This window comes from Thunnus maccoyii, chromosome 1 (assembly GCF_910596095.1).
Source record: "Thunnus maccoyii chromosome 1, fThuMac1.1, whole genome shotgun sequence".
In the NCBI taxonomy this organism is placed as follows: Eukaryota; Metazoa; Chordata; class Actinopteri; order Scombriformes; family Scombridae; genus Thunnus; species Thunnus maccoyii.
The window spans coordinates 26,522,174-26,534,253 of record NC_056533.1 but is presented as its reverse complement, the minus strand read 5'-3'; the positions used below and the strand labels follow the sequence as shown (position 1 = coordinate 26,534,253).

Genomic DNA, 12,080 nt, shown 5'->3' with positions numbered 1-12,080 from the left:
TGATGAGAGGTTGTAATGGTGCTTAGAGTGAAATAAGACATATTTTTACTCATTGCTTCCATAAACATGCCATAATTATTCACTGCGGCTACCAGGGTGAAAGGATAATGTCAGAGATTTATAGCCCAAGTGGTAAGACTCTGAGATATTCATCAATCCTCTCCAACACTGTGGTGCCACAGTGCTTGAGATAGGCTTCACTGGCTGAATGCGGATCAGGGGGTGAGCCGCCATGCAGGCGGGCTGAGGTTTAGAGGTGGAAATCACACCCCACAGCCAGTCCAGCCCAATATCACACACACTCAGCACAAGAGGAAGGACACAAGAATGGACATTACCCTTCATGAACCACAATCATAACAATGGAATTTAATAAAACTTCGTGTATTAAAGAAAATAGACTAATCCCTTTAAATCTTCCATAATGAGAGAGAAGAAATCCTAAGACTGTGATATTTCCCCTCCCTTCACCCCACAAGATTTTAGGCTTTCCACAGGATTCCACGAGCTTAGCCGCAAATCGCCTCACTGCTGTGCGATACCGCCCTTTCCTCTAAGAATGGGGTGAACACACGATGGCACATGTGTATGCACACAAATACACACACACACACACATACACACACACACACACAAATCTTATTTGACTTTGAGTGATGCATCCTGGAGAAGTCCAGATTGCTGATGGTTCTCATTTTCCCCACCAGGAAAGTAGCTGGTGATGTTGCCATGAATCAGGCTATCAGCCCAGCCAGGGACAGGCCATGGAGAGCTGAGAAGATGAGGAGCAGCAAAAGATGAAAGGCTCAGAGACAAATCCTCTCTGTCCGATGGCTCGCACAAACAGTGAGAAGAAACATGAGCATCTGGCTGCTGTTTTCAGATGTTGCTTGTTTTTCTAATCTACTGCCTGAGGCCATGCTACAGACTTTTAGAGAGATTCCTCAAGGTATTCTGGGATTAAAACATGACAGATACTTCATAAAGGGAAACTAAAATCTATCTTAATTTTCAAATACATGATTGCTGATGAAAAGAGCTAACAAGCAGCCAGTGAAATGGTAAGGTAAGTAAGAGGGGGCTCTGTAACACATCGATTCCTACTCATGCTGCTTTGAAAGAGTTGACTGGAATGACGCACGTACATGTCTGCACTGGAACAATGGGTGTAAACACACTCTGATGGCCTCAATTAATCATGTTTAAACAGACAGATGTGATAGTATCACATGAAACCATGACTCCCCCATATGCTACCTGTTTATAGAGTAATGTTTGCAAACTGACTAATTACAATGCTCTCAAATGAAGCTTCACTCTCAGCAGATGTTTGTCCATTAACCTGCAGAACAATTACTTTAACATTGTGTGAAGAATCGCACATTAACAATGCCCTCTCTACACCCTATTGGAAGCTTCACAGAAACTTTATTGTACCAACTTGCTAATAGGAGGTGTAAGAGGAAAAATGGCAGTTGTAATTTTAGCTTTGAAAAATGTCTTGCTGTGCTGATTAATGGAATAAAAGATTACATTTTCTATTCATTTTTCATTCATAAGTGTAAATCAATGAGAAATGATTGTTCTGTATTTGTTGTTGTCACCGATGATATATACATTTACTAAGGACTAGGGGTTATTTACACAATACTGCAATAAAGCCTCTTGATCACATGGCCAAAGGGAGGGAAAGGTGTGAATGCCATATATTATAAAAATCAAATATGTTGTATATGAATATTACAAGTAAGAGGGGGCTATTAATGGTAATGAGCAATGACATTTTTGTTTTCTAGTATCAATGATCTGGCACTTTTAAGACCCTCAAAGCTACAATAACTGATGTTTTTTTCTGTTTTTTGTTTTCATCTGAAGAATAAATGTCTAAATGTCAGTTGTACACAGGACATTGTTGAATCACATTGTGGCTATGCCGTGACTCCATCACATTTCCACTTTGGATCCAATGCCCACTGGAAGTGTTTCAGAAGAAGTGCATCTTCAAGCAGCCTGTCTTTCACCAGCCAGATTTTGGGTTGCTTTGTTCATTTGTTTTTGGCCTTCAGTCCTGCTCTGTCTAACTTGCGTGTTTCTCTCTCCCTCTCTTGCTCTCTCTCTCTTGCTTCAACTAGAAACTTCACATCATAGATATTGGTTTACCTCTAAAAGGGAACCCCCATACCATGGCTGAATGACAGTTTTAAAACAAAGAAAGATATAAATTCATTTATAATTTAAAGAGACAAATGACAAAAATATTACAGAATCTTTCATGCACCAAAATTAATTTATTGAGAGGTGGGTGCATATTTTTTTTATTTAAAGCTATGATTGGTCTTCCATAATAAAAGCACTTGATATTTCATACTGAAAACTTTTAGGGGAAGGGAAAATATAAATATTCCCAATTTACATACGCATGCATTATAAATTGCAACCATAACTGTAATGAATTTTAATTGTACATGAGTGCACTATTTGTAACAAAATGAAAACATGTCAATATTTAACTCCTAACAGACCAAGTGTGCCACATTTTGAATACAAATTAAGAAGCATTCAAATTAGAGATGTAATGCGCATTTACCAACCCCATGAAAAACCTGTCTGCATTTATCTGTCCATGAAATATGAATGATGTTGAATGGAATGCCCTTTTCCATCAGTCAGATAAAGGTTTATTGAAGGCCAGAGTGAGCAGGATAGAGGTTGCTATGGCTACAAGTGTAAAAAGGGCATCTGATCTGACTAGTCAATTAATCTTGGAATTGCATTGCATTTTTTATCAAAGGTTCACTCATTATTCAAAATTAATTGCTGCAAATAAAAGGAAAAAGGAAAGACTGACTGTGGGGGCTTAAGACACTTTGGAAAAGTACAGTAATGATAGAGTCTTAAGATTAAGACTGCCACAAGGGAAGATGGGTGAATATTTAAAATGGATTAAAGTCTGAATATTTAGTTTGTTTGGTCTCTGTGTGGATTGGTAGAGAAGACCTATTATTCAACAAAAAAACACACAGAGACTTAATTTTCCCAGGATTTAAGAGATTATTAAATTTAAAGTCATAACCTCTTCTCTCTTTTCTGAGACATAATTAAGAATCAAAAACCCATTACATAAAATTGTTTTAAAATCTATATTGTGGTCATTGTTTTAGAATAGAATAGATTTACTGTTTGTCATTGCAGTACAACGAAACTGAGTGGCAATCCTGACGGTGCATTCACAAACACACACACACACACACACGTATATACACACAGTACGTTGCTGTAATCTATAAAACAATACGATAAAAAAAGAAAAATTATAAGCAGCTGAGATATTGCACTTCAGGATATTGCACATTTCTTGAAGTTGCCCTGTATACAAGTAGTGCAGTTAGGAATATATACACACAAAAAGTGCAGTTGTAATGTAGACATCTGTGCAGTGTTCTCTAAATGTGACTGTAAATACTGTAGTGCTGATAGTCACACAGGTCCCAGACAGTCAGTGTCAGTGTTTGGCAGTGTTCAATTCTCATATGGCTCTGGGGTACAAGCTGCTCATAAGTCTGTGTGTCTGTGATTTGATGGACCTGGAGCGTCTACCAGAGGGCAGCGGGTCAAATAGATGATGTCCAGAGTGGGATGGGTCTTTCAGTATGTTGGCTGCTCGACTGAGGCAGCAAGAGCTGAATAAGTCCTCCAAAGAGAGCAGTGAGGACCTCATGGTGACCTCATGGTGACCAATGGCTAAACTTACCAGTGTCACTCAAATCTGTTGGGTAGCCGTTAGCCATGCCAGTGGCTTGGCTCTATGGCAATGTCAGTCCACCATTTTTATCTAGACTGAAATGTCAACAACTATTGGATGGATTACCAGGACACAAACTTTCATGGTCCCCAGAAGATTAATCCTACTGACTTTGATGATCTCTTGACTTTACCACTAGTGCCACAATGGGGTTGACATCTGTGGTTCAGAATTAAATATCTTGACAACTATTGGATGGATTGCCATGACATTTGCTGCATATTCATGGTCCATGATTATTCATTCATGCCTTTACTGATCCTGACTTTTCCTCTTGCACCACCAGCAGGTCAAAGTTTTCACACACAGTGAAATATCTCAAATTCTACTCCATGGATTGGCACAAACGTTTCGACAGACATCCCATGATTCCCGGATGGGGTATTCTATAGACTTTGGTTGTCCCCTAATTTTTCCGCTGATGCCACAATGAGGTTCACATTTTTGGGTTTTAGTGAAATATCTCAACAACTAATTGATGGATTGCTGTGGCATTTGGTACAGACAGTCACGGTCCTCTGAAGATGACTTGTAATAACTTTGATCCCCTGAATGTCATCTGGCGCTATAATCAGGTCAAAATTTCAGTTTGACCAATCATTTGGTCTATGATTGAATTCTTGATTAAATTCTTCAAAACTAATGACACTTCCATCAGCCTTAACTGTACTTCGTGTTTAAAACTAATGAGCAAATGTTAGCATGGTAACACGTTAAGCTAAGATGGTGAGCATGGTAAACATTATTATCCTGTAAACATCAACATGCTACCATCGTCACTGTGAGCATGTTTGCATGATGACGTTAGCATAACTCAAAGCATCACAGTGCCCAGGTACAGCTTCACAGAGCATGGCTGTAGGCTCTTAATCTTTTTAAGACATTCTCATAACCCTAAAAGAGATATAAACAGATAATGTGCTTTAAGAACATCTCTTTAAAATCACACATTTGATATAAATAAACTACACATGCATGCAAGTTCAAAGAACTCACTGGCATCCTCAGCACCATAAATTACAAACACCTACAGAGAAAGCTAGCGTCATATAAATATAGGGTTTGGTGACTAAGAAGTACATATAGTGCCAACATCATCATTTATTTGTTTACAGTATATACAGTATGTCTGTGTGTGCCTTCACATCAATGGGTGTGTATGTGCCAAGAGTTTGCGTGTGTTAAAGCAATTGACAAAGCATGACATTTCCCTTATTTAAGCTATTCACAAGCTGAGGGATGATGTGGGGGTAGGGATTTATATCACTCTGCCACAAATAACAGGGAAAAGTCAATTTCATCGCCTTCTACTGCGCTGTCATAGGAACACATCTCATGCTGTCTCTCCTCACTGTATCCACGCTGTCCTTGTAGTATTACATCCTCCTCCCACCACCCCCCTCCTCTGTCCCACTCATGCCTCCCTTTAAAACAGGGCAGGAGGCGGTTTGATTATCAAACTCCTATCGCAGCTAATTAGGATAGGTCAGCTGGTACAGTCAAACAGTATCCGTCCGTCAACGCTCCTCATCCTCCTCTTCCATCATGCCTCTCTCTCCATTTCCTCGAACAGCCCTATCAGTGGGTAACATCTTCCTACACTACTGCTGCCTGTCTGTTCGTGATAGCGACTATGGCAGTCATCTCCACAGAGGCGAGCGATGCGCTGCCAGCCACTCCGCCGGAGCCAGACAAGCCCATATCAACGTCTGCTGCAGGCGCGTTGGAGCATCAATTAATCGCCGATTAAAACTGGCAAAAAATGCATTTGATATACTTAAGCTTAATTAATACATTGCTACTAATTTTGCAAGGCTAATTAATCAATTTGAGACTGGTCCCTGGTGTGGAGATGTCCAGATTATGATGTCTTGAAGGAAACTGTACTGAACATCACAAAAGAAGATGAATTAGAAGCGTGGAAATAAGAAGTTGTATGTTTGTTCAACCAGTGCCTATCACCGGAGGTGAGCATAAATGGTGAAATTGAGGGGAAAAAGAATAATAGGAAAGAGAAAAGCCCAAAGATGATGGAGAAATTGGAAACAAAAAAGAGACTCACTCAAGGCCACAACCTGACTATAAAGGCTAAGAACTGAAACGGGGTTGGGGATTGATTGGGACTTGAACTACATGCTTTGCGCACTTGTAGTTCTGTTTATACTGAGCCAGTGAATGAGGCCGCAGTGTCCTGGCAGGCAAGCAGAGAGAGCTACACAAGAGTAATTGGGAGGGTTATGCTTGGAGAGGAACAGAGGACTTAAGATGGGATGAGAGAGGGAAAGGGGGGGGGGGGGGGGGGGGGGGGGGGTAGAGAGAGACCTATGAAGTAGATGTTAAGTGCTGAGATGTGAAGAAAATAAGCATGCAGGAAAATGACCCTAGGGACAGTGACCAATGAAAAGCTTTCTTTTCCTTTTTTTTCCCTCATCCGATAATAGACATACCTGTGTGCTTGTGTACATGTTTGTGTGTGCACAGGGAGCTTAATTTAAACCACAGTGATAGTGATATCTGAATACAGAGCAGCACATTACATCATATTCCCTTTGATAGTTCATGTTTCAGTTTCCTCTATTCACTATATTTTTTACTATGTCTCATTAATTAGCCATAAATCATATGTATTATATTATTATATAATTATATCATGTTATATTATATTATATATTACTATAATATATTACCTATACATGAGCGGGTCTGCTTGAAAAAATAGCAGATGGGACTACTCTGGAGCTTAACAGGCGCAAGGTGACCATCTTGTGATTCATCTTAAACAGCAGGAGGACATAAAACATAAAGGCAGACCTTTTGGAACGTTGTAGTTGTCGTAAAGGCAGAATATCACACCATTAAATTGTTTTCTCTTGTAAATATTAACTCAAAGTGAAGCATAATTCCTCAACATTCAACTTGTATCTTAATAAAAACATAAACACTGCCAGAGTGATGTTTACCACCCCTCTCTCCTCATCACTGCTCTTGCACCATGCCTTGGCCTCCTGCCCCTACCCTCCCCCACAGCTAATCTAAGCCCTCATGTTATTGGCTAAACACAGCCAGTTGCAGCCAGTTAACTGTCTAATCTCACATCAATCGATTTCCCCAAACAAGGAGAAGTGGAGAAGTGGAACGAAAGTCGCGGAGCGGGGGTGAAAACACAGTAGAGGGTGAGAATAAATGGGAGGGCAGCTATGAGTATGAAGCAGGCAAAGGCAGGTTACAGCCTCTCACTGAGTTTTCAGTGCCAAAGGGCCGGTGAATGAGTGTGTCTGTTGGTGTATGGGTGTGACAATCTCTTGTTCAAGACCATCAAAAGGATATTAATTGAAGACACACAGACAGTTGGACAGACAGGCTGTGGTTGGCGCTAGCATGCAGTAGCCGCACACATCCACTAACAGTATTGCACTGGGACAGGTTTTACTAACTGACTACACTAGCACTGTCCAACACACTAAGCTCCCTTTATCATGTGTGTTCTCTGTATAAATGTGATTCTTTCAGTTCCCTCATGGACAATTAAATGGGAACATTTTCAAAATGAGAAACATATGGAGCTTTTTAATTGGCCAATTTCTCTTGCCTACGTGTGTGGCTTTTTTCATTCTAAAAACCAATGAAAAGGAAAAAAATGCTATCTAGTCAGACATGCATATTGCAGAACAGAGTGTTGCACAAATTGTCATTGTCCTTCCACAAGGAGTAAAACAGCCCTTCTGTTCCCTGGATTGATAGCACCATTACAGAGAATCCATGTTCAGTATACACCACTGTACTTCTGGATCCAGTCAGTAAGATACATACTTTATGGTGTAGAGACTTTAGTGAATTTCTGTGGGAATATCTGTATTGCCAAGCAGGTAATGGCCTACACTGAGGTACATGACTAGTTGAAGCTACAGTGAGCATTTACCATACCTCCTATGCCATTAATTCTCTCTATACCTACGTATAATCTTGGCTTTCTTGCCTCCCCTGACCTTGCACTAATCATGCGAGGTGGCTGGGGTAAGGAGGACTGAAACAACTCATATCTGGGGAGTTATTGTTCTACACATGTCATGTGTAATCTGCCCGACCCACAGTGCTTGGAATAATTATTCATATTTAATCACCACACTACGAGGCTACATCGCCTGCCGCTCACTAAGTCATTTTCCATGTTCCATTATCAAAGTTTCAGAGACGGGTGCTCAGGGAAGGGGGACTAAATGGAGAGGCTGAAGTAGTTGGGCTTATAAAAACATAATGGGCTTGTCTGCTTTGATAAACTGAGGACGTGTATAGGATGCACACTCACTCACACCCTCAAACACACACATAGACGTACACACACCACACAAACATTAAATGAGAAAAGTGCAGAGAACAAAGTAGGAGAGAGTAAAGTAGCCAAGTATAAGTTCAGATTGTGAGCGTTCAGGCAAGTCAGGAGCTTGATTGTTAATACAAATAACTGCAGCACAGAGAACGGATAGTCACTCGGATCAAGTGTGTTTGGCTCATGCAGTCAAATTAGCCAATGAAGGCTTACCTTGCTCCAAAGGTGGTGGTTTAACGCCTGTAGCCTTCAACTTGAGGGCTTCCTTTGCGGACATATCGCAGCAGGAACCTTTGTTGGTGTCCTGGTCACTGTCAGCCTGGTCGCTGTCACCGTGACCACTGTCTCTGAGGCTTGCTCGCTCTGGGTCTTTGAATGTCGAACTACTAGACAAATAAACAAACAAAAAAAAAAGAGCATTAGCACAGTCTGGCTGACTAGGCATTTGTCAAAGCTTTGTTTTTATGTTTTTAGCCTGAGTGGAAGTTTAAAGACAGAATGAAACATTGATGAGCACCCCTGAATGCTTAAATAAAACAAGAAAAATTATAATAATAGCATTTAATGGATGTAATAAAATGCCTCTAAAAACCCTGCACTAGCAGCTACAGTTTGTTAAAGGAGATTAAAGATGAGGCAAAAAAGTGTGCATCTTGTATGTGATTGTATTTTATGTAATATGCTGTTTGTGACCATTTTTAAACCTAATTAAATGTACATGACTGTCCTCTCGCTTCTGTGACTCAGTACAATTAATTGTCAGTATAGCTCCCGTTGTTACATATAGTACTGTGTTGGGACTATTGGAGAAAATAAAACAAAGGTCTGAGATGTAGTGATGGTTATAGATCCCAGCTCTTACCTTTGAACAAACTGTTGTCTGCTACCCATATAATTAGGCTCAGTGGGGAAATTGTCCGTCTGTGGAGGAGAGAGAGAAAAAAAAGGTATGTACTGTGCTTTGCAGAAACGAGTCCTGCTGTGAAACAAGATCTCCTGGTGACATATGATTAATTATGCAGAAAAAAATGAGGTAGAGAACAGAGTGGGGGCAAACAAAATAATTGTGATGTGAGCTCTGTATTGTACAGGTTTGAGCATTTCATTAACCACATAAAGCAGGCTAATTAGCCATTCACGAGTAAACAACAGAGCTGAACATCAAATCTGGCAGACCTCATATAATCAATAACTGCTATAACAATAGTGCTTGATGAGCACAGAAAACTTTGTAGTAACTATGTCAGCTAAACATCTACTATCCAAATTACAACACCATTTGTGCAGAAATTAAAATACAATTTGCTAGTTCCTGTAACAACGTCTCTGTGAGAAACTGTTTATACTCTGAGTCTGAACACAGTTGTTTCCACATTTTCACACAGAGAAAAAAAACATTGTTTGTGAAGAACCGGGGTGTATGTGTTGAACCATTTGGCGTTTATTTGATATGGGGCAACCTGATCATACACAGGGGGCTTCATGCGTTGTGGATCAATAGAAGAACCACAAAATGCATGCTTGTACACACTCATCCAAACATGCACACGCACACACTCAAAGTAAACTCTTACATACATAGTCACACAAAGAACTAGAATGGGATGGAGTGACCACATACAGTACAATGGAATAGTCATACAAACCATATCCTGCATAAACTGCAAAAACATCTCTCAATCCTCAGTATTGTATGCAGCAGTGCATTACAGACTGGATCAATCACATTGGCACTGGGAAGTACTTTCTCTCTGACTCTATCTGTCTCTCTCTGTCGTTAATTACATCAAAGAGCGGTATATGAGGGTTTTTAATCATGTCAATTAAGATAAAAGGTCACTGGGATCGCAGAGCGCATCCTGGCATTTACAGAAATACCTGTAACCCTTACTAATAATGAAAATAAATATCTAAAGGCAATCAAATATATAGACTTTACTGTAAGCTAATAAGAATAAAGGAATGAAGAAATGAATGTGTTTACATTTTGTTAAAATTCTTACAGGAATATCTCAAAGGGTAAGAAGTGTGGAAACAAATGCCTGCAAGAGAAAAAGCTTTCATACTGTTGTAGTGGTATTCATCACAGTAACACAAATAATTACCCTATGTAGTGTACAATTCTCTGTCTTGAATTGATAGCAGTAAAATGTCCTGTTTAGTGAGTAATGTCTCCATGTGCCAGGGTTTTTCACATACACAGCTTGACTCACAGTCAATAGAGTATTTCAATGTCATCCGTGCTCTGTGGTGGCTCAGTATGAAAAGGGTGCATGAAGGTCAGACAGGCCACCTCAGTATTTTGACCTTCCATGCTTTTGCCAGCACCTTTATCTCTACCTAAACACTCTATTTCACTTCAGCCTTCACCAAGATTAAAAGAAAACACCCATAGAATATATCAAAGGCTAGAATCTGACCAAGGAATAAGAGGAAAATGAATGTTTGAAATCATTTAGCATTGAAACGATAACAGCCTGAGTTTTTCCAAAAAAAAAAGGGGGAGATGGAAGTCTTTATATTGATGTGCCCCTTCTGTACTTCTATGACCAGAGACTCATCCTTGGACATACTTTTCAATCAACTCAGCATTGTTGGCACTGAGTCTGATCAGTATGAAAGGACATTAACAGAAAATGGTTTGCTTTTATTGTTATAAATTTTAATTAACTTTCCACACCTGTGCATGTAGAATAAATATCTAAATTATAGCCTTGCACGCAGAACATGTTTCCTTTGTTAAAATAGACTAGAAATGTTTATCTTTTGTTACCCACTGTACAGTTTCCCACTGGTGAACTAAACTTGAAATGGCAATCGGTTACTGTATGTTAGTGTAAAACTGTTTTGTTAGTGTGTTAAATGAACATACATTAATCACCACTTTTTTAACCAAAAAGAAAATAAATGCATGTCACTTTTAAACTAGCACATGCTCTCCATCCCTCCACAACCTACTCCCTCTATAAGCCAATAAAAAGCACATTACACCACTTCATAGAAACCTCTTTCCTGCCAATTAGAGGCCAGGCTGATCTTAAGCCTCCATCTCTTCCTGCCTGTCTATACTGCCCAGCCCTTTCACTACAATGGGCCACTTTCCGATTAATGGATCGATAACGGCCGGTATGGGCTGCTTTGTACTTAGCCAGTCCAAGCTGACAATGAATACAGGATAATTTGAGGGGGAATGATAAATACTATCTAGATGTCCAGTAGTTTCATTATTATTAGACACTGTATTATAGAGTTCATAAATTCATTAAGCTTTAGTAAAGTATCGTTGAGTATTTCATTTCATTTCATTGCATGCTTACACTTCTTGCCTTTTAATTTCTCCTTGTGAGATTTCTGGAATTGAACTGAACTGAACTGAATTGAGCTACACTGAACTGACCTTAGTTGATTCTTTGAACTTAAAAGTTCAGAGAAGCACTGAACCTATTGAATACAAGATAAATCCAGCAGTTCTGGGTCAGTGTACTTTGTGTGGATATTAGCAGAGGTCAGTTTGGTTTTGGCGTGTTGTTGAATTGTACTGAATGACGTGTTGTATCTAGTCTATGCAGCAAGGCCACAAAGGTCAGAGCGATACTGAGTACAGTGAGGCTGAGTAAGTGTAAAAAGCTGCACTCTATTCTGTATTCCCATTGAGGCCCTAAGACTGACCGAGCAGACAGCAGGCCGATTGAGACAAATGGGACGAGCATATTGGAGTGCTATTCTACTCTCAGGCCTTGTTGGTGCATTTTGGGGCAATGTTCATTTCTGCAGGGCCTATGTTTATCTGTATGAGTGTGTGTCTATGTGTGTTTGATATCTTAGGTACGGGTGGTGAACGAGGACAAATTGCAGCTTCTCTTTCACACATCATTGGACAGCTCTCTTTTATTCACAGGAACAAGAGTACACCCCCTCCCTCTATCTACCACACAAGGTATGATACATGCG

At 39.9% G+C, this 12,080-nt stretch overlaps 1 protein-coding gene across 4 annotated transcripts in view; it reads right to left on the bottom strand.

The window, feature by feature from the left end:
- The window catches only part of pcdh17 (protocadherin 17), a 60,797-nt gene that overhangs the window by 24,912 nt on the left and 23,805 nt on the right, over positions 1–12,080 (bottom strand). For 2 of the 4 annotated variants that reach the window (XM_042408131.1, XM_042408150.1), the window contains exons 3-4: positions 8,992–9,050; positions 8,343–8,515 (exon numbers count right to left, since the gene is read on the bottom strand). In XM_042408131.1, coding sequence (XP_042264065.1) covers positions 8,343–8,515; positions 8,992–9,050 — 232 coding nt within the window. The remainder of the gene's footprint in view (positions 1–8,342; positions 8,516–8,991; positions 9,051–12,080) is intronic. The other 2 variants (XM_042408140.1, XM_042408158.1) reach the window with 1 other exon arrangement.